At 35.7% G+C, this 23,132-nt stretch overlaps 1 protein-coding gene across 8 annotated transcripts in view; it reads left to right on the top strand.

Moving 5' to 3' along the window:
• CSMD3 (CUB and Sushi multiple domains 3) overlaps positions 1–23,132 on the top strand; it is a 1,209,558-nt gene that overhangs the window by 754,590 nt on the left and 431,836 nt on the right. For all 8 annotated transcript variants that reach the window (XM_054656949.2, XM_016959787.4, XM_016959790.4 and 5 more), the window contains 2 exons: positions 2,000–2,194; positions 19,996–20,134. In XM_054656949.2, the coding sequence (XP_054512924.1) occupies positions 2,000–2,194; positions 19,996–20,134 (334 nt within the window). The remainder of the gene's footprint in view (positions 1–1,999; positions 2,195–19,995; positions 20,135–23,132) is intronic.

Raw genomic sequence — 23,132 nt, 5'->3', positions numbered from 1 at the left:
AATCACATAAAAAAGAAAAAAACCTTAGTGGATTAATAACATTTACATACTAATGCTTCTGTTTGCAAATATACCTGAAGCCATAGAATACTAGTAATTTTTATTGCTTTTCCTTGAAGCTTTTACACTGTGTCAGATATTGACCAATTGGATGAGTTAATATTTAAGTGTCACATAATAAAAGGATTTAGTTTCCAGCTCTTCCTGTTGCTTTATAAAAAGAATTTCACACTTCACTCCCACCCTCACCTATTCAATGTTAAGCTTTGGCAGACAAAGTGTAGTTGTATTTTCAAAGTGATACTAGTGGTGAATAGTGTCGCTGTAAATTGTAAACATGTAATTGCATATTATTAAAGTTAAATTAGCGGTGACATGTGTCATAGAAACTTATATAAAATGACTGCTTTGAGAATTTTTAAAAAATATTTCATGTACATGTCTAAAGATAGACATGTATATGCATCTATCTATCTACAATTTTTATTTTGTCTTAAATGCATAATATTTTTAACTTTAATGTTGATAGTTTTTCAGGGTATTATGGAAATAGGTCTCCCTTTTCCTGGTTCTGTTCTATAGTAAATAATTTAATTGATAATGTGCAAATTATTTTATTTAATGCTTACTAATGAGATTCATTTTTTTCTGAAAAAATATCTACCAGGTACTCTATATTAGAGTTACACTGCTTAATCAAAATTGAGTTTTTAAAATTACAAAATAAAATAATAATTAGAAATATGTGTACATATAAAACATATTTTACGTATTCTAAAACGTACCTTAATATTCTTTTGCACTGTTTCATTTAAAATAAGGAGAACAGATAGTAAAATTATACAATTTATAACCAGCATCAAAGTGATGATTAGTGAGAAAATTTAAAATAACTGCATGTACTAATGCAGTATGAATATAATAATAAGTTATAAGCATCTCATAAAATATATTTTACACATGTAGACCTTGCCTCTTTAAATATTCTTCCATTTATATTGTAATACATTAAAATTTTATAATACACAATTGGTCACTCAGATGAATACAGAGAAAAATTTGGATTGTTCATGTAATCTATAATCTATGAAAAATTCAAATAAACCCATTTTTATTATACTCCTGCTATTTGCTGTAACTTGGCTAAATATAAACTGTGAGAGAAACAAGGTAGAATAAGATAGTGGCCCTGAGCTCAAGAACTCCTGTTCTCCTGAGATACATGAGACAAATAATGCAAGATACAATAGGTTGTTGAGAAGAAATTAAAAGCCGGTCCAGGGTATACATCTCAATCCTATGAAGCCCTATTTCTATGACATTAGGCAAGTTACTTAACTTTTCCTGAGTCTAACATTACTCTTTTGAATAGATGGCAATACTTTCCTCATCAGCTATTCTAAATATTAAATGAGATAATAACATATCACAATGCTTAGAACATGGTAATTGCAAAAGAATTAACTCTCTTCCTTTTTCCCAGATGGCAGAAAATAAATGTCATGGAAAATTATTTAAAAAGTTGTAACAGTTTCATACTAGATTGAGACATTTCACTTTAATTCTCAAGATGAGACTCACTCTCTCTATTTCCAGTTGGAAATAGAGAAAAATAAATAAAAGTTTCCAAAGGAATATAGTCAATTGCTTTGCATTTTAATTAATTGAAATTCTGACCAGCTTATACTGGAAATATTTGCATAATCTTAGCTAGTCTCATGGTCTCCAGAAATAAGCAGAAATAATTCTGTTTTGAAATTTTATAATTTTAGAGTGTAATTCACATTTTAAAACATTCACATTTATTGCACATCACAGGCAAACAGGTAAGGTCAGAGGAGAACCTCCAAATTTAAAGTAAATAAATAAAAACTTGTGTAGAAATAAACACAAGTTTTAAAATATCTCTTTCTCTCTCTCTCTTTTCCAAAATATAGAAGGATCTCTCTCTGGCTAATGTTGTTTGTTTGTGTATTTTTCTTTGCATATTATTCTAAAGCATTTGGACATAATGAATGCCCTGATCCTGGAATACCAATCAATGCACGGCGGTTTGGGGACAACTTTCAATTAGGAAGTTCAATTTCAGTTATTTGTGAAGAAGGATTTATTAAAACCCAGGGAACAGAAACAATTACATGTATTCTTATGGATGGAAAAGTAATGTGGAGTGGACCGATTCCAAAATGTGGAGGTAAGTGTAGTAGTGAGTGAGAAATAGAACCTCATCATCATTATGTACAAGAAACCACAACAAGAAACACATTATCCTACCAGGACTGTCATAATCATTATCTTAAAACATTTCTTGATATTCTATATTAAACATATCTTGTTAAGGAAATTACACTTTTAATTTTTCATGTTAAAACAAATTTTTAGAAACCTTTTAGAAGCTTCCTTTTAAAAAAAAGCTCTTATTAAAAGATAAAGATTAATGAATGGTAAATATTGGTCACATGTGTAAACTCTCTATAGTATACTTCCTAGTTATAGTTTAATACACTTTATAGTTTCCATTCATTTTTTCTCGGTATGTTATCTATTCATGGTACACACTAATTTTCAAAAATATGTTAATAATGATCAATTATAATAAATACATTTAAGCTAAAACACCCATTTATTTAAAATATATGATTTCTGAAGGCATCATTTGCTAATTTTTTTCAGTTTTTATTTTTCCAATTAAATATAGTCAACAAGGTTCAAGGCATATATATGTGTGTGTGTGTGTGATATATATGTATGATCTTTGGAATTATTTTTAAACCGATTCTCACTCTGTTGCCCAGACTGGAGTGCAATGGTGCAATCTCAACTCACTGCAACCTCTGCCTCCCAGGTTCCAGCAATTCTCCTGCCTCAGCCTCCCTAGTAGCTGGGATTACAGGTGCATGCCTCCGTGCCCAGCTAATTTTTTGTATTTTTAGTAGAGACACGGTTTTTCCATGTTGGCCAGGCTGGTCTCAAACTCTTGATATCAAGTGATCTGTCTGCCTCGGCCTCCCAAAGTGCTGGGATTACAGGCATGAGCCACTGCTCTTGGCCTATTTTTGTATATATACACTCATATAAAATCTCAGATTATGTTGGTAAGAAGGAAGGATGATCATAATTAAAAGTAAAACATCAATTACATAGTATATAAATTTAGAATCTACTGAAATGAGGGGCCTTTATTTAGATTTGCCACAGAAGGAATTAACATTCTAAATTTTAATTTCTCCTTCCACTATAGTATCTAATAATACATATCTATTTTATTATAAAGATATAAATGGGCTGGGCACGGTGGCTCACGCCTGTAACCCCAGCATTTTAGGAGGCCAAGGCGGGCGGATCACGAGATCAGGAGATTGAGACCATTCTGGCCAACATGATGAAACCCCGTCTCTACTAAAATAAATAATAATATTAATAAGAAAAAAAACTAGCCGGGTGTGGTGGCACATGCCTGTAGTCCCAGCTACTCAGGAGGCTGAGGCAGGGGAATCGCTTGAACCTGGGAGGCAGAGGTTGCAGTGAGCCGAGATCGCGCCACTGCACTCCAGCCTGGTGATAGAGCAAGACTCTGTCTTAAAAAAAAAAAAAAGAAAAAGGAAAAAAATATACAAATGAACTTTTACTAAGAAATAGATGAACTATAACTGTATAACACCTTTAGTAGATTGTCATATAATAATTGATTATTTTAAAAGCAGTTTCTTTTTCTTATTTTCCAAGTTTTTCCTCTTACCTGTCTCCAAACTGACTAGCTGATAAATTGAGAAGATTTAATATGTAATTTTCCAAAGTACAACAAATTTAATTGAAGCATTACCTATATATTGATGACTTTCATTGGATTGAACATTTTCATAATGTCTCATAATGAAGTAATCCCAGACCATGTAATTATGTTTTCCTAGTGGCCCCTTCAATTAATGCTTTCCTTCTTTTTACTACTAACTGCTTTCTCATTAGTAATATCAGGCGGGCAGAACTAGATGACTTTAGTGTTCTTTTTCAAACTTCAAATAGTATGGGTTCAGCAGGGGCTACTCTGTCAATAATTATGACTATGATGGTATTTTAAAAACATAGTGGAGTTACACAATAATGGACTAAAGTAAAAAGGGAAAATGGATAATATGGATAGTAATACTTAGTTTTTCCACCATTCTTTTTGCCGGAGCCCATTCATTCTTTTAACATAGTTTTTGATCCGGCTTTGGGGAACCAGTAAGAAAAATCTACATTAGCATTTTTGTTTGTTTGTTTGTTTGTTTTGAGATGGAGTTTTGCTTTTGTCACCCAGGCTGGAGAGCAGTGGCACCATTTCTGCTGACTGCAACCTCCGCCGCCCGGGTTCAAGAGATTCTTGTGCCTCAGCCTCCTGAGTAGCTGGGACTATAGGTGCACATCACCACACCCATCTAATTTTTTTTGTATTCTTAGTAGAAACTGGGTTTCACCATGTTGGCCAGGCTGGTCTTGAACTCCTGACCTCAGGTCATCCGCCTGCCTCGGCCTCCCAAAGTGCTGGGATTACAGGCACGAGCCACCACGCCCTACGGCCACACATTAGTATTTGAAGCAACAGTAGGAAATGGGAGAAAAGTGTGTTTCAGGCAAAAGGAATAGAGCCAGTTCAGTGTGACTGCAGGGGAGGACACAGTGAGTTGGATCTGATGAATGACTAGAGAAGTCCAGAGCATCAGACCCTTTTTAAATAATGCTAAGTAGCTCCAAAGTTACCCTGTGGCTAAACAGGAGCCATTGCAGCTGGGAAATGACATTATCTGAGCCTCACCCTCCCCTGCACTGAAATTTGTTTTAAATCTCAGTCGACACATACAGAGACCACTTCTAGGTAATTTTGAATTTTGTTGGATCCTCGTTTGCCTAACTTGGGCATTGGTTTTGGGGTTGCTTGGTGCCTAGCTTCATGGTGGAGGTAAAAGTAATTAGTAATGTCAATCAGTAATTTAATGAATCACTACTTATTTAGAGCAATTTCAGGGAGATTTTCTACTATCTGTGAAAAACAAATGGTATTTAACTTTTAAAATTAAGTAAGATAAAATATTCAGAACTCTAACTTGACAAAGGCCAATAAGCCCTCCACACATCCCTAAGAGAACCCTTATGAAGTTTCTGATGGACAAGAATTGTTTTTCTCTATGTGTGAGTGAAATGACACACAGTTGGCACACCTGCCTGTTTGTGGACCCAATAGCAAGGTGGAAACATCACTAAGGATGAGGTTGGAGCCAAGGAAGGCAGAACTGGAGTGGGCCAGAAGCAATCTTAGGGTGGCCCTTGCCAGGTTACTACTCTATCCCAAACCACCTCTGAGCCAGTTTCCACCCAACAAAGCAGACTGCTGTCAACTCTATAACTAACTCTGGTAGGTTTGATTTCTTAGCCTCTAATTAAGGTTTATATTGATTTCCTTTCGTTTTGCCTGAATTCTCCTTAGGTACTAACAATTAAAGCCTGAGACTAACTGATGCCTCAGCTTATTTTTATTTTTCCTAATTTAAAAAAAAAAAAAAAAAACTTCCCCATCCCCCCACCATTCCTGAAACTTCCAGAGCCACTCCCACTTACATAGAGAACTATGGTTGGGAGGCTACTCCTCCTGTCTTCTTTTTTCTGTAGACAGTCTATATTTTTACAGATAAAATTTTTCTTATTATTTATTATTGTTCATCTTTGGGGCACTATCGCAGCCTCCAACATTTACAAATGTTAACAAACGTTAACATGCTTAACATTTTCGCTGAAACTTTTAAATTATCTTCATATTAAACATTTCAAATAGAATAACTTTTTAAAGGTACATGTTGGTATTTTCTGGTTAATACAACTAAATTTCTACTTCTATTTTATTTTCTTCAAAATCAAATTCATTGTTAAAAGTTATATATGTATATGGATTGTTGTGTATTAAAATTAGAAGGTAGAACATTTTGTTTTAATCAGAACTTACAGAACAATGGAAATCAGTATAAAATGTTTTTGTTCGAAAACTCAGAACCTCAATCCACTTAAAGATTACCACCATCTGCAACTCCTCTCTATCATAAGTGTCTAACAGTTTAGGCATATTGGCAAATTTGTGATCCACCAGTGTCAATCAGTCCTCAAACTGAGGAAACAATCAGTCCCTAAAACTTTGGGAAATCTTTGAGAATAGTTAAAGAAACTTTCACATGCCATAGTCCTTGAATAAGGATTGTCAGACCAAAAGGGAGAAATATCATAATGTGTTGCAGTTTTATGATCCCACATTTCCGATAACTTAAATACAATTGTTTAACATAATTTGGTTATACATTTTATTCACTGACCTGAAGTTCAATGCTGATGCATTAACTAAGGATAGATTGGGGCTTTCTGAAAATTTGAAGTCATTTCTCTAGAATAGGTTGATCCAATTATCACCATAAAGAAGAAAGATTAGTTGCCTTTTAAGGCCTTATGAGCTTTCAGTTCTGCTAATGGAAAACAAAATACGTTATTGTAATCAGCATTGTAGTTATGTCACACTGAATTCCACAAACTGTCATCCTAACTTGTTTTTATGGCAGCCAATGACTCCTTCACTGACACTGAGACATTAGCCTGAATATACCTGGCTCTACCTAGGGCCAGTCTTTTCATGGTATCTTCTTCAAAGAAACAGCCTAAAGCCCTGAAGAACTGTGTAGATGATTGTTGTAGATCTCCTTTAATGAGCTGACCCAGGGATTTTCACAATGTATCACCCAGAAAGCTTTCTAAAAATCCTCTTCCTCTGTCTTCATCAGTGTCCCACTCATAGCAGCTGCTTAAACTGCTGTCCTCCCTTCACAACACAGCTTCCCTCACGTTCCTTTATTTTACTATTCTGCACAGTCCAGGCCCTTTTTGGATATCTTGTGAGCCTCCTCACTAAGTTCATCCCTCTTTAAGTACAGTTTTCTCACAAGAATCTGCCTTCTTGGAATTCCTTCTTTTCATACCCTAAATGTACCTTTTTCTTTATTGTAGTATTATCAGAGTTTCAGGGGCCTCTGAGGACATCGTCCAGCTCATCTGTATCATAACCTTCAAAGTTCTTTCTACCAGCCTAAATGCAAGGAAATTTGGAAATGAGACACAACATAATAGCATTTCAATTTTATTTCTCCACTTAAGCATGTGTATGTGTGTCTCCTGAAATATGAGTAAGACATTCCATTTTTTTTTCCTTTTTTTGAGATTGAGTCTCACTCTGTCTCCCAGGCTGTAGTGCAGTGGAACAATCTTGGTTCACTGGAACCTCCACCTCTCAGGTTCAAGCAATCCTCCTGCCTCAGCTTCCCGAGTAGCTGGGATTACAGATGCGCGCCACCATGCTCAGCTAATTTTTATGTTTTTAGTAGAGATGGGGTTTCACCATGTTGGCCAGGATTGGTCTTGAACTCCCAACCTCAGAAGATCCACCTGCCTCGGCCTTCCAAAGTGCTGGGATTACAGGCGTGAGCCACCGCACCTAGCTAAGATAGTACCTTCACCTAATTCTTTTTTTCAAGGGAACATCAGGCAACTGAATTTCCTTTACTGTACCAGGCAATGCAAACTGGAACCATCCTTGACCCCCAAAATTCCAGAATCCAGTAATCAACCAGTAAAATACCACAGAATTTCTTGTCACTGGAATTTTCCTTGTGACCAGTACTGCTATACAGAAGGCAAACTTTAAGGGTAATATTTTACTCCTCAAAGGGATTTTCTTATTGGGATTTGGGAAACCCACTTATCTCTGCCCACCTAAATCTGCCCATCCAGGGGCCAACTCCAAGAGCTTGAGACTATCTGCCCGCTTCATTGTCTGCCAAAAGGTATCTGCCTCGTTGTTTCTACCTCAAATGATCTGAGCATCATTACTTGGCTTTCTTTCTTAAATATAGCCATAATTAACTTATTTTTCTCAGCTCTGATTTGCTTTACCAGATTCTTGAGATCAGTTTGTAAAGGAGAGTGTCTGTGATTATTTGGTAAATTAGCTATAGGTAATTCTGCCATCATCTTGTTGCAGGTACTTTTGATTATCCAATCTTTTAATACTTCTTCCTAGTGGATGTCTTGCTTTTAACTTGTTCTGTGAGTTTAACACACAGGCAGAAAATGTCTTTCCAAAATTTTTACTCAACTCAACTTCATCTAGATATTTATGTCCTCTAGGTTGGTGAAGCCAACTGCCACTAGACTGGATGGTAGTTTTGGTGAATCTGAGTCTACAGATAGCACCTAATGCCCAATGCCACAGATCAGGAATCATAATCTCAAATGCTTAACAGGAGCAAGGAAGTAACAGAAATGAATTAGATGGGCTAAAGGAAGCAGGCTACCCTCCCAATGGACAGGTGGATTTTCCCACTTTTTATACAGACATAATTATAGATAAATATCTGCTTAAAAACAATATAAATAATACAAAAAATTTTATTATTGACAACTGAGAGCAATGTTTCCATTAGCTTATACAATACCTTCATGGACATTAGAAAAGAGCCACAGTCAATCCATTGTGCTAGGCCAGTGAAGCAGTTCAGAAATCATATATTGGACAGCAACCTCTATTCCTTCTAAGAAAGCACACCAATGTCTCAAGAAATTGGGTATCCTTTAGGGCCTTAAGAATCATTTTGCAAAGTAGTTATTTCAGGAGAAAGTTTCTTGAGTTACTCTTTTTTGTTGTGAAGTTGTGTAACACTGTTTAAGTCCAATCCTCTAGCACCTAGAGTCTAGCTGGAACATCATATCTTGAATTGTGCATTCTCCCCCAAATGATCATTTCAAATTCAAAGTACTCTCTGCAGTATCCTTTTGGCTTTGCATTGATATTCTGCTCATGTCTTATCCTATTTTTACCATGAGACAGTACAATTTTGCTAATAATTTAGCTCCTAATGTGGCTCAGTTATCTAGTATGATTTCATTTCAGTCAGACTCAGGAACTAGACCAAAGTTATTTAAGAAGCATTGATAAATAACAGAGATTTTTACTTTGATTTTTTTTTTTTTGAGTTAGGATGCAAGTGTTTTATACAATGAAGTAAACAGAAGGCTTCTCAAATACCTTTCTAGGCCATCTTTTCCCCCTTCTCACCCACCATTCAAGATAGCTTGTAAAAATCATCACTACCATCATCATTATCATTTATTTCCCTGTCTTCCCCCATGCATACACACACACAGTCCTCCCATCACTAAGCTCTTCTTCTCTCCCTTTCTATTTTCCTTTCCAGGGCCCATGTCTTTGTTCACATGAATTCAGTCCCTCTGTCACACATAATCCTCAAGTTACCAGAAAATCCACTCCACTGTACTCTGCACCCAAGAAAGATTCATTAATTCCATTCTGATGGTTTTCGATTGACATTCTGTCTCCTTGGAAGCTTGGTGAATAAATTCTTCACCTTGTTATAATAAATTATGTACTGATTTTGAAAACAACGAGAAGAGAGACAGCAAGTTTTTGACATATATTCTCAGCTACTCTCTGAGTTACATTTCTACTTTATAATGCCCGCTTCTGAATTTGCCAGTAATAAGCCAGCCAATGAATCCCAAAAGAACTTGAAAGGGATACCAGGCCATGAGATGTAGTATAAAACAAGAAAGTTATCTTTCTAAGTGTCAAGCAGTGAGGACTAAGTCATCTAGAGTTTTCTGTTTTAAAAAGCAAGACAGTTGGACATAAATTAATTCTCTTCTGTTGCAGCCACAGAAGGAAACAGTTCCTGAATATAAAGATTTATTATTCATTAGTGAATGCCTTTAAAATAAAATGCTACTGAACTATACTCATGTAGATTGAAAGTTGAAAAGGATTTTATTGCAGACCAAAAATGAAAGATGCATTAATGTATTCATTATTTTGTTATAGAATCTGAAATTCATACCATTTTTGTTTTAAAATCAAATTTTCCTCAATAATTTAAAGTTATACAATTATTTAACTGTTAATGGAAAAATAAGTTAGACAAGTCTAAAAATTATATATGTTATTACATTTTATTTTATTAAATATGCTACTCAGGCTCATTTTAGTCTCCTTTCCTGGTTTCTTCTCCTCTCTGTGATCTGTTTAAGTGCATGTCCCAGAGCTACATTTTGGATATGTTCTGCTCTCTATTGCATTCATTTCATTGGTGATTTTTCAATCAGTCTCTAACTGTAAACAATATCTACATGCCGCTGTCTCTCAAATTTACATCTCTAGCCTGGTTCTCTGCCCTGAAATGTAGACTTATATGTTCAACTTCCTACTCCACATCTGCACTTAAGTGTTTAATAGGCATCTCAAACTTACCCTGTCTGAAACTGATATGTCTCCCCACGTCACTCTAAACCTGATATTGTCACTCTCTTTCTCCATTATTAATAGCAACTCTATTATTTCAGTCATTCAGGCCAAAATTCTTCGGTCTTTATCAAATCTTTCCTGACTCCTTTCTTTCTGTCATAACCATAGATAATGCATCAGAAAAACTGGCTAGCTCTTCCTTTGAAATCATTCAAAACCCAAATATTTCTTACTACCTCCACTGCTGACATCTTGGTCCCAGCAACCTTTGTCTCTGGCTTTAATTAATCCGTAGCCCCCTAACTGCTCTCACTGCTTCTGTCTCTGCTTTTATTCAGTTCTATTCTCAACACAGCTGCCAAAGTGATATACCATTCTTCTCTAAAGAGACTTGGTCCCTGTGATTTTTTTCCCCTAAGCAGTACCTTGTCATTTCCTTCCAGATCCCATGCAGATACTGAAATTTGTAGTTCAAATTAGAAATAGCTTGTTGTTCAGTCCACCTGTGCCCAACCATTAGTTTCCTCATAATTATTTCTCCTCTGAGTCTCAGAAGGCTCTGATGTATATATGCTTTCTGCTTCTCTTGTCCTTTTTACCTCACTCTGACTCACATGCCCCCTACACTGTAGTCAGCAGTGCCCCCTTTGATCTAAAGCAATCTCCGTGACAAAAATGGAAATGAATATTGGCCTTCTGGATTACATGATCACGTTCTTGAATATGATTAGATGTAATACATTCATGGGTCTGCTTTATAGATAAAGGAGATTACATTTAGTGAAATACTTTGGAAGAGTCTGATGAATGCTATTGCCTCAAAGCTGATGATTTAACTAAGAGCTGGGTTAAGACTGGCAAAGTTGCCTTTTTCTTGTAGACACTCGAATGATTTTGAACATTGTTATATTTGCAGCCCTCCTGACAAGGAAAACCATAGGAATAAATGTGTGACTAACAAAATGGAGAACTAAATTTTCCTGCTGCTTTAGCTTTGGCAACTTAGATCTCCAGTTAAGAAGAAAAAATTATCTATATTCCTCTTCTTGAAAATTTAAGGACAAGACACCCCTCCAGAGCTTAAGTGGGTTCTAGCTGATTCTTTTATCTCAATCATAACCTCTGCCATCCCACTTCCAATGTGCTAAGCAGCAAAAGCTAGGGAGATCTATATGTCTTTATCTATCTAATCCGTATATCTGTCTTTCTCTATCATTCATCTATCTATAACTGTTTGAATCATAAGTTGTTTGGTTTTTCATTCTTCTTAGAGGAGGGAAAGTGCTAGTCTCCTTATCTTCAAGCCAAATTGAGGGAAAGGGCTGCATAAGAATCCCTCTTAGAGAATGGAGATGTTTGTGTGAAAGAGAATTCCCAGGTGGATATTTGCTTATACAATGAGCTTGCTGATCTACCTTCTATGCCTATTGAACAAAAGAAAAGAAATTGGTGAAAAGCTGGCAGGTTGGAGAGAGGGAGAGCTGTTTAGTTCAAACAGTTTGGTTAGTCAGTGATGTAACTTTCCTGTGCATCAAATGAATACCAAAGAAATTACTCAGGCTTGGCCACAGGAAAAGACAATCCAACAGAGTTATAGGGTGTGCTGTCAGGGATGGGAGCAGACAGGCAACTACAAAAGGTTGAGCTTCTCTTTTATCAGGGAATTGTGCGGTGAGAAGCCATTCTCCTCACTCTTGGCCTTTGCAAACAACTCATTTGTTCTCATGGGAGAATCAACATGTTCCATACCTGACAAAAGGGAGGCACCAGTGACCAGACAAAGGTTTGCAAGGAAAGCAATAACTTCCAGGAAAGGACTATGACCTTTCACCTCATCCCAGCCCTAACTCACCACAGGAAACAGGATCTAAAGGTAAAAGGAAGAGGACAAGATATAAAATAAGTGATAATACCTTCTCTACTCCAAGTGCTGAAGTAAGTAGAGGAATGAATCTGAAGTGCTGGCATTCCTTTAGCATACTCTTCCCTATACTCCAAGTCTCTCTGGCTGCTACTCAAGGCACCTTGGGTGAGTGAATGGAGAGAATGAGATAACGGTTTTAAATTGAACTGGATCAAGTTTTTAAATACTAGAAGTGATAAGAAAACTAGAGGCTCTGCTTAACATGCTCTTTGAGGAGAGAAAGAGACTTGGCAGTGTGTGTTTTAAGGCAGTAATTAGAAAAAAAAAAGTCTTCTGTTTTTGCTTCACCAACTTTAGAATGTTCTATAAAATGCTTACTCAAGCAAGAACTCCCTTGCCCTCAGCACAGAACTCCCTGCATAGCTGTGGCTTATGCTCCTTCCTACTCCCTAATGGGATATCTAAGAGAATTCTTTGAGTGAATAGGATGGGACTGAAGTCCCGGGAGAACTGTTTGAAGACAAGCCTGGACTTGCATGCCTGATGAACTTTCCCTTTGAGGGTAAGAGGTTCTCTCTTGAATCTCAATTAGTCTCAGAGGAAAGGAAGCCATTCTCATTCACAGCCATTAATTCTTTTTAGAGAGAGTTCTTTTGAGGAAGCAATTAGAGTAACAATTTGATACACAGATCAGAATTGATTTGTGGTTCTTATAAACAGATATGTATTCACACATTTATATATATTTATATCTAACAATGAACCCCTCCTTTAGTTAAGTATTTAGGTGTTATTAAATTCTACGTCTCCTGAAGCACTAATATAGAATAATCTAATTTAATAGCCGTCTGCAGGGCTTTGCTTCTAATCTTTGTGGAGCTGGGTACAGGGAGGGATAGAAGTAGTTATGGAAATGGACTCTATTTTGGCTCCTTAATTACCATGTTTCTGTCTTTCTCTTCTTATCCTAGATACATACCTGACTTGTTCATTGTAATTTTTTTTTTTGAACCATGATGCAGTGTGCTGAGGTTTGAGAGACCTGGTGATTACTTACCACACCTATAACCATAAAGCAAGTTTTTTTTTTTTTAAGGAACAAAATGGAACTGTCATTGTCTGATTGTCCTTGAATTGGCATCTAGATTTTATCAAGCACAACTCCACAGAAGGATTGTTTATCAGACCAAATGCTACAATGTTCACCTCTTTCATTCACCTATGGCAAAATCCCTGTGATCAAAACCTAGCTTAGCCCATGGTCCCCAACTTCCTTCTGAGCACCTAAGTACCACTTCTCAGATGGAAGAGCATCTCCTGCTGTGGAGTACCAGCACTCCTTAGCATTTTTATTCAGGAGAATTTTATCTGAATGCAGTCTGAAGCACTTCTGATTCTTTCATCGAGGTCTTAAAACACAGTGGGTTCTTTGAATGTATCCTTTCTTCTTAAAGTAAGACAAAATTGAGCCAGCACTCAAACTCACATTATTTATAACAGACGTTCTTCAGGCCTTAGAAAAATAAAACTAGATAAATGAACTATATTGAATTTACATATCTCATTGTTGTTTTCATTGCTACAAAAAGAAGAATTAAAGGCAACGACCTGTGTTTCACTAAAATATCCAAATAACTTCCTCATCCCAGAAAACTGAGAGATTAACCAATGGAGTCTTGGAGCTGCAGAACACCCACATCCCTTAAATTTCCTGTGTGGTCCACATACCTAACCAATAAAAGGACCTGAGGGATCAGGTGGGGGTCTTGTCAACCATGCAGATTTTTGGGTCCCATCTTACAACTATTAGAAGTACAATAGAGGAATCTGCATTTTAACAAGCTCAGTAGATGGCCACTAACGTTTGAAAGTCTTTTAAAGCAATAACTGCAGGTAACCAGAGGCCCCCATGAACTGCTCCTCCTTAGGCCTCCACTAACAATAAGTTGTAACAACAAGAACCACTTGACTTTCCCCCACACAGATTAGTGTTTTTTACTTCCTACCTCTGCCTATTCTGTCCCACTTCTGTTAAGCCTGTTTTGCTTGTATTCATTTTTTAATCTAAACTCTTCTTTGACAACATCTCCTACCCGGACTCTTTCCTAATGCCCCTGGGACAGTACCTGTCCCTGCCCTATATTTCAAGGCTACTTACCCAGCTCAAGCATGTACTTATCATGTTTCATGTTAACTGTATCAATCTTCCTTGTAGAAAATGTGTATCTCTTGAAGGCAGATATAATATCACATAGAATTTTTTTTCAATTTCAGCAGCTAGCACAGTATCTTAGGCATAGTAGCAGAAAGTAAATGTTTATTTAATTAATTAAAAAATGAATAATAAATAGTAGTGGAGAGGCACTTAAAATGGGGTTAGAGCCTCAAAATTATACTAAAAACCTTTGGACTAAATATTCTACCCCCCTGACTTTTCATCTATTTCTGTCTTCACTAAACCAATGGTAAAGAGAGTATAAAATGTTTAAATAAACATTTCTTTTGGAAAAATAATAAATCTACTGTGGAAGTAATTCTTAACTAGGAATTTAACAATTTGAATTTGAGTCTCAGCTCTGCCGCTACCTAGTCCATGCTTCTGATCAAGTCATGATCATAAGTCAAAACTCCATCATAAGTTGAGGATCATCTGTGTGTCAAAGAAAAATTTCTCTGTCAGAGTTAAACAGGCAAGCAAGACTATTTGAGACTATTGCAAAGGAGAAGAAAAATTGAACTCAACTCCTTTGAAAGAGGGAGAAGGTTTTTAAGCATTGGGGTGAGCTAGTAGAAAAGTACTGGAGCATGTTAGGGGGTAGGTTGGCCAATGTGATTAGATCATTTATGTTTGATAATTGGAGCTTACTGAAGTTAGGTTCCCACTCTCCCACAGAGAGAGTGGAAAATAAGGGTGCTTCAAAGGGATGGCTCCCAGGTCATTGAAAAAGACATTCCTGGGTCATAAAACTAGTAAGAGGCTGGGAGAAAATGTACATTTCAAAGGTACAGAGGAAAAAAAACAAACAAACAAGTTTTCTAAACTAAATGCTCTAGGAAAGGGAGGTGGGAAGGAGGGTCTTGAATCAGGAAGAAGCCTGTCTAAATTTAGTTAAACTAAAGTTTATCTCAGTCAACTGAGATATAAACTATTCTATTTTTCCACTAAAACCTAGGAATTTATTACTTTTACTTGCTAAAATTATCCCAGTTCACACACTTAGGTGAGAGGAAGACCCAAACAAATAATTCATCTCAGCCCTTTTCTCAGTGTAGTGATATACTGGCTATTGGACAATACCTACTTAATTTTATTAAATTAAAATACTTTTTTCAAAGGGTTGCATATTCAATCATCTTTCGTTTTTTCCTCTAAATATTCACCTTTACCTTCAACCTACATGGAAACTTGAACATCAACCAATTTTGAAAATCACTCCTAAGATAGCCAAGAGCTCCAGATTCTATTTTCTCTTGTTTCTTGTGATATTTCACAGACCCTTCCATTTTAGCACTGAATCTCATTAACTTTCCACATGAAACTCCTCCCTGTTCCGTGTTTCCCATTTTGGTGAATGGAATCACCATCCACCCTATTGCACATGCCAAGGGCTCAAGGACCAGTTTAGACTCCTTCCTCTGACTCACTCTTTGCACGTCAATAAATGCTTTTGATTCTCCTTCCTAAATACCTTGTATATTCTGCCTATCTCTGCTACAGCCTTATTTCATAATCTGATAATGCCTTTCCTAGATAGTTGCAACAATCTTCTAACTGATCTCACTAAATCCAGGTGTACTGCTGCAATCCATTTTACATGAAAGTTTCATTTAAATGAAAATCTTATCCTTTGTCTATATATGTGTGTGTGTATATATGCATATCCTTTGTCAACAATTTTTCAATTGCCGTGGTTCACTTTCCATAGTGGAGCAAACCAGGTCCTTTTCTAATTTTCTCTCATCACTTCTTTATTCCCCAGAAAAGGTAATTGCATTACTTTATGCTAACTCAATCCTCTATGCATTTACATGTGATGTTGCTTTCATTTACAATATCCTCCCTCAGTTTTTCTGTTGGTGAATTCTGACTCATTCTTGATTTCATCCTGTTTAATCTTCAAATTAAACAGAATCTCTTCTATGAAACATTTATTCATTTCCTTTTCTGGGCCCCTTGTACTGTGGACATACCTTTGTTATAGAACTTGACATTTTTACGTTTTGTTAATGTTTCTGTCTTTTGCACCGTGGGCACTGGGAGGAAAGGAAAAAGACTATCTTAATGTCAGTTGGAAAGAATTTTTCTAGAGTCAAACTGCCTTTGTTCAAATCCTTGACAGTTCAGATGCAAATTATTTAAATTCCTTACACATCAGTTTTCTTATCTATAATAGTGTACTTATCTGGCTAGATTATTTTGAGCATTATATCAAATAATCTGAGGGTGCCTGACACAGAGAAAGCATTCCATAAATGTTCATTAGTAGAAGTAGTACAAATGCCACACAGGCACACACCTGTCAGACAATGGTATGTCGAAGAACTGAAATATAAATGAATAAAAGATGAATGAATGAATGGGACTTTGAAAATGCTTCTTTATGGCCTTGGTCCCCTTTTTGCTTTCTGTATATTCCAAATTTTTCTTGTTCAGCCAAGAGTAGTTATTGTTTTTTAGAGAAATCCTTTTTGAAGTGTAGTATCTTCACACCTGGAGATACACAGGCTCATTTTTGGTTAAAAAAATGTATAAGAATTTCTTAAATTTCAGTAGGTACATAATTTGGATAACTTTTTGGGTTTTTTAGTTGTATTTTACTTATATTGCAGTTAGATTTCTTTACAGATAAAATATTTGCAATTAATAATATTTTTAGGCCGTGCACAGTGGCTCATGCCTGTAATCCCAGCACTCTGGGAGGCCAAGGCAGGTGGATCACCTGAGATCAGAAGTTCAAGAACAGCCTGGCCATGGTGAAACCCTGTCTCTACTAAAAATACAAAAAATTAGCCGGGTGTGGTGGTGCGTGCCTGTAATCCCAGCTACTCGGGAGGCTGAGGCAGGAGAATCGTTTGAACCCAGGAGGCAGAGGTTGCAGTGAGATGAGATTGTGCAATTGCACTCCAGCCTGGGCAACAAGAGCAAAGCTCCATCTCAAAAAAAAAAAGAATAAATACATAATAATAATAATAATATTTTTAGGTTTCTGTTCCAAAACTCTAGGCAGCTTTTTTTTTTCTTCAGCTGTTTTGTTTTGTTTTGTTTTGTTTTTCTACATTTAGTCTCTCCTTTCTCCTGCATGTTATCTATTCCATGCTCTTCCACTGTTGCTACACCATGGCTTCTCCTTACTGACATTTTCCTCTCATGTGCCCGAGAGTCACTTTAATAATGAGACTTTTGCTGACCGACCCATATAAGCATGTCTCTCCCCTCTTGGTGGTAGACCTTCTAGAAAGTTGGTTCCTATACTTTTGGAAGAATAATTTTGGGAAATTCCAATCCTTTAAGTGAGAAAGTAGCTACTTCAGAAAATGTCATAAGTAGGAGAAGAACTACAAGCAGGGTCACTATACCAGAGAGTCATTTTAGGAAACAAACAGCAATCAATCACATCTTTAGGCTACTTCTTCACTTTAAAGACCTCTTCTAACTCTGCCTCCCTCACATTTTGCACTGAGTGGCTAGTCGGAATGCTTCTCAGTACTTTACTTTTTAATTCTTTATGGCCCATTACTCAATTGTTAATTTTATGACTAATTACCTCGTCTAATGATGATTAGGTTGAATGAATGAATGAATACTTTTCTGGAACAATATGAGTTGCTGACATAATAAAGATTTATGTCAGAAATACTCTATATTTTGGGACTTTCTGTCACCAAAATACTTAGCTCTGTCTTGTAAAATATGGTAATTTAAGTGACTATTATGCACATAATTTCATTTTTGAAATACATAACCCTACAGGAAACCTAATTATGAGTCATCATAACTAGGAAGAGTAAATAATCCTCATAAAAATGGCCTCCTTTAAAACTAGCTATTTAGGAAACAGAATTAAATTCTATTAAGGAAGAAAACTTAGTTTTTATGAGAGTTCTCTGTCATACAAATAACATCTTTTGGCAATTTCACATAGAAAATGTTTTACTAAAAACAGAAATTTTACAGTAATGTTTAATTCCTAGGCCAATTTATAAATATTTGCTATTTCATTTGGGTTCCATCAAGTTATTTAAAGAATAAAAAGGAGTAAAATAGTGTCTAGAGCAATTGTTTTCAGAAATTCTGTAAGGCAAAACAGAAAGAAATAAGCTAGGAAAAATATAAACACATGGGTAAGAGTTTAAATGGGAAGATTTAAAGAAAATGATGTGATAAGTCACTGGAAATAATGATGTATTAAAAAGTTGATCTAGTGTACATTTAGACTTTTTTTCTTTCCTGATAATTTTCAACATCTTAAACACTCTTTCCTCCATTTTCACTTCTGTGTATACTTCCTGAAAGTAGAGCAGGCTAATGTAGCTGGGCTACAGAGTGGAGGGGAGTTCCGAGACAAGGCTAGAGAATAAGCAACAGCTAGATCCCACAGAGCCTTATCAGGAAACACAGAAAGTTGTCACTGAAGGGCATGGTAAGCTTTGTGAATTAAAAAGAAAAAAAAATCACTGTATCCGTAGCATGGAGAATAGTGTAAATGCAGAGACCAGTTCAGGGGTTATTTCTATACTTCAAGGATGAGATGATGTTATTTTAAACTAAGATGAAATCCATAGAGCTAGAGAAATAAGAGTGAGCTTGAGGATGGGTTGGATATGGGACTAAATGGTAAAAATAATATACGTATGAAAACTGAATACTTCTAGCTTCTAGTTTATGCAACTGGACAGATGGCGGTTTCATTTACCAATACAGGAAATAATGGAAGAGGGTCAGTACTAAGGCTTTGTTTTGCAAAAGTTGACTTCAAAGTGATTTTAAGACCTTTCAACCTACTGAACTTTGGCAAGTTGCTCTCTCTAAAACTTGATTTACACATCTCCAAAATGAGGCGTTTACACTAAATGACCTAATCAGTACTTACTGGAACTACAATGCTATCATTGTGGTTTCAATTGTGTGTGAGCTTAGGGAAATCAGAGGATACAATATTTGAAATGATAAACAGAATATTTAAATTTGATATTAAAAAGAAAAGAGATCAAAATACAAATCTAAGAAAGGGGCTAGATGTCTAGGAAATGGTATGTTGAAACTATAATTTGGAGGACCTTATTCTGACAGCTGGACTAAAGTAAGAAAGAAAATAGCAGATGAGAAATAAGGTAAAAAGCTGAATCAATGAAGACTTGAATTATAGTAGTGACTCTGGAAAATGGAAGCACAAACTGTTAGTGTATAAGATGAATTAGTAGAATTTGATAACATAAGTAAGAAAATAAAAGAGAAAGAAACCAAAGCTAACAACTTAGGTTTTCTTTCAAGCTTTGAATACAAAGATGACGATGGAGAGACAAGAATATATGTAAGGGGTATTATTCAGAGACTTAAGGAGGAGCAGTTTATTACCTGACATGCTAAATGTAGCTATTTCATATTTTGAAAAGTAAATTACCTTTTTAGAAAAATAATCATTTAACAGAAGTAATTGACTAGATGTACCATTGCTTTCAAAAATAGTATTAACTATTTAATAAGGATATGCAGAGACTTGTTTTTGAAATTGTTTGTATTAAGAATAATATCTGTGATTTATCTTGAATGTTTTATTCTTACTTGTTGTCTGATTTAATTTTTCAGCCCCATGTGGTGGCCATTTTTCAGCTCCCAGTGGAGTGATTCTCTCACCAGGATGGCCAGGATACTACAAAGACTCTTTGAATTGTGAGTGGGTGATTGAAGCTGAACCTGGACACTCTATCAAAATTACATTTGAAAGGTCTCACAAATATTTTTCCTACTTTTAAAGAAAATATTATCTAAAAGATTAGTTGACATTCTCTTTTGCATTTACCAAATGAATGTTTAATTTTATTGTAATAGTCAATTGCTGTGCTTTGAATGCTTCCATCTGTTTGCCCCCGTTTAACCTTTCAGCGTGTTTCCAAGTTAATTTTCTATTTGTGTAATGCTGTATCAGTACTATTGAAATATGCAAGATCGACCTTTTTGCTTTATGTACTACTAAGATGTGAACATGTGACCTTTAACTTAATGAGTTTAGTTGTCTTATACTTTGAAGGGCCTGTGAATTCTGCTCTGCTAGGTTTCAAGAGAAGGTGCTGTAAACACATTCAAATCAACACTGTAGTGCAGTCTAAGACACTTAGGCACACTATCCATATGCTTTCACCTATAAGTCCTTCTGAAAATGACTGTCATGTAGTATGTAGTAATGGTGGAACAGCTGACCTTTTATTTCCCCTAGAAAAATTAGTATTACTGATCAAATAAACTATATTGTAAAAGGCTATAATATTGTATATTTTAAACCTTAAAAGAATGAAACTTCTCTTACGTTATTGAATCACAACTTACAAATCAAAATAGATTTATCTATATAATCTCTCAGTTATATCATTGACTTGTCTCATCTCCCAACCCCTTTCTTCAAAAAACAAACAGATGAACAAAAAAACTTATTTAAGCATTAGATCCACATGAAAAACATATAAGTACAGCAGAATATATTTATTATTGACTGAAGATTGAATTTTACAAACCTAACATGATTCTTTCCTAACTCAAAAGGTCTTTCATTGAATTTGTCTATCCATGCTAGTGTTAACATTTGCATGGGAGAGAACAGATTCCACTTTGAACAGAGGTAGAGTATTAAACATTTCACATGGCTTCATTCTACTGTTAAAACAAAAACCTTAGACAACTTAAATTTAACCATGTTTATTTCAGCAAAGAACCATTCATGAATCAGGTAGCACCTTGAATCAGTAAATATGAAGAGCTTCATATGGCAAATGGGCAGAAAGTATTTATAGACAAAAAAAAGGAAGTGGCATAAAGAAACAGCTTGATTAGTTACAACTTGGCATTTGACTTATATAGATATGATCTGATCAGTTGGTGGCCTGTTACTGACTGAAGCTTGGTTTCTGTAATTGGATGACACTCAGCTATTTATTACAAGATTATACTCTTAGTTAGGTTGCCATTTCTTATGCGGGAATTCAAAGTATACAGGAGGTTTTAAGCTAAACTTAATTTAACACTATCTTGTTATAATCTACATGGTTTACTAGGGCTATATTAGTTTTCTATATTAGTTAGGGCTGCCATAACCAAGTGTCACAGACTGCATGAGATAAAAAACAGAAACTAATTTTCTCACATTTCTGGAGGCTAGAAGTTCAAGATCAAGGTGTCCACAAGACAGTTTATTCTGGATTCTCCTTTTGCCTTGTAGATGGCTGTCTTCTCCATTTATCTTCACGTGATTTTCTCTGTGTGTGTGTTTATGTCCTGGACACCAGTTACATTGGATTAGGGTCCATCTATATGATCTCACTTTACCTTAATTACCCTTTTAAAGTCTCTTTCTCCAAATACTGTCACATTCTGAGTACTACTAGGGATTAAGATTTCAACATAGAAATTTGGGGGAACACAATTCAGCCCACAACAATAATTGACACATTTTTAAAAATTTTCATTTACATTCATTTGGCATTTTGTTGTTGTTGTTGCTATTCTGTTAAAACCGTATCCCCTATTTATTGGTTTACATGGCTTATGTTGTCATAGCAATTTTAGAAAGCTTGAAAAGCATCTTAGTTATTCATCATTAAATCTTTTTCCAATATAGTTTTTCCATGAATGTTGAACTAAAATTAACCAACCTTACTTTAGCACACAGAATTATATTTGGTTTGGAATACATGATAAAGCATGATATGTATTGATTTGGAACAATAGGACAAAGATTTCATCCATATTTTTCAGTTTTTAAATTTAGTATTTTACATTTGAAAAACAAGCATATTTGTCAATCTATCAGAATTAATCTCATATATATTTATATAATATGTCAAGTACATAATTTTCGTATTTCTTGTTTTGGACTAAACATTATTTTGTATCAGGAGGTGCAACGGTAGTTGAAAATATGTTATTTTCATATTTTATTTGTATCAGTTCATAGCATCTATCACCCAGATGACTCTCACCAGTCATTATCCTTCAATATTCAAGTAAAAAGACTTCACCGCCATCCCACATACAAGGGAAACCTACTCCCTCCTTCAATTTTCAAAGAATGCCTGGGGGTGCTTTTGTTCACTTCTGGACTTAAATTCTGTCTCCAGAATCAACCTACATAATAGACACTGAGGCTGCTGCACTCTCTCAACATTACTCTATTCATTTACATCACTTTCTTTCATTTTCATGAAAACCATAATGCAGGTGACAATGAAAGAGGATTATTGCACAATCCAGAGTCATGTAAGATTGAATAAGCCTACACTGTTCTAAATTTTCTTGATAACCCTCATCACAGGAATAATTGCTTGTATCTCTCCAATCCCCTCTCTTATCCCAAACTGTTCTTCATTTTTTTTTATTATACTTTAAGTTTTAGGGTACATGTGCACAATGTGCAGATTTGTTACATATGTATACATGTGCCACGTTGGTATGCTGCACCCATTAACTTGTCATTTAACATTAAGTATATCTCCTAATGCTATCCCTCCCCCCTCCCCCCACCCCACAACAGGCCCCGGTGTGTGATGTTCCCCTTCCTGTGTCCATGTGTTCTCAGCGTTCAATTCCCACCTATGAGTGAGGACATGTGGTGTTTGGTTTTTTGTCCTCGCGATAGTTTGCTGAGAATGGTGGTTTCCAGCTTCATCCGTGTCCCTACAAAGGACATGAACTCATCATTTTTTATGGCTGCATAGTATTCCATGGTGTATATG

This window comes from Pan troglodytes, chromosome 7, assembly GCF_028858775.2.
Source record: "Pan troglodytes isolate AG18354 chromosome 7, NHGRI_mPanTro3-v2.0_pri, whole genome shotgun sequence".
Classification (NCBI taxonomy): Eukaryota; Metazoa; Chordata; class Mammalia; order Primates; family Hominidae; genus Pan; species Pan troglodytes.
Note: the sequence above shows the minus strand (reverse complement) of the source record. Positions and strands in the feature narration are given on the sequence as shown.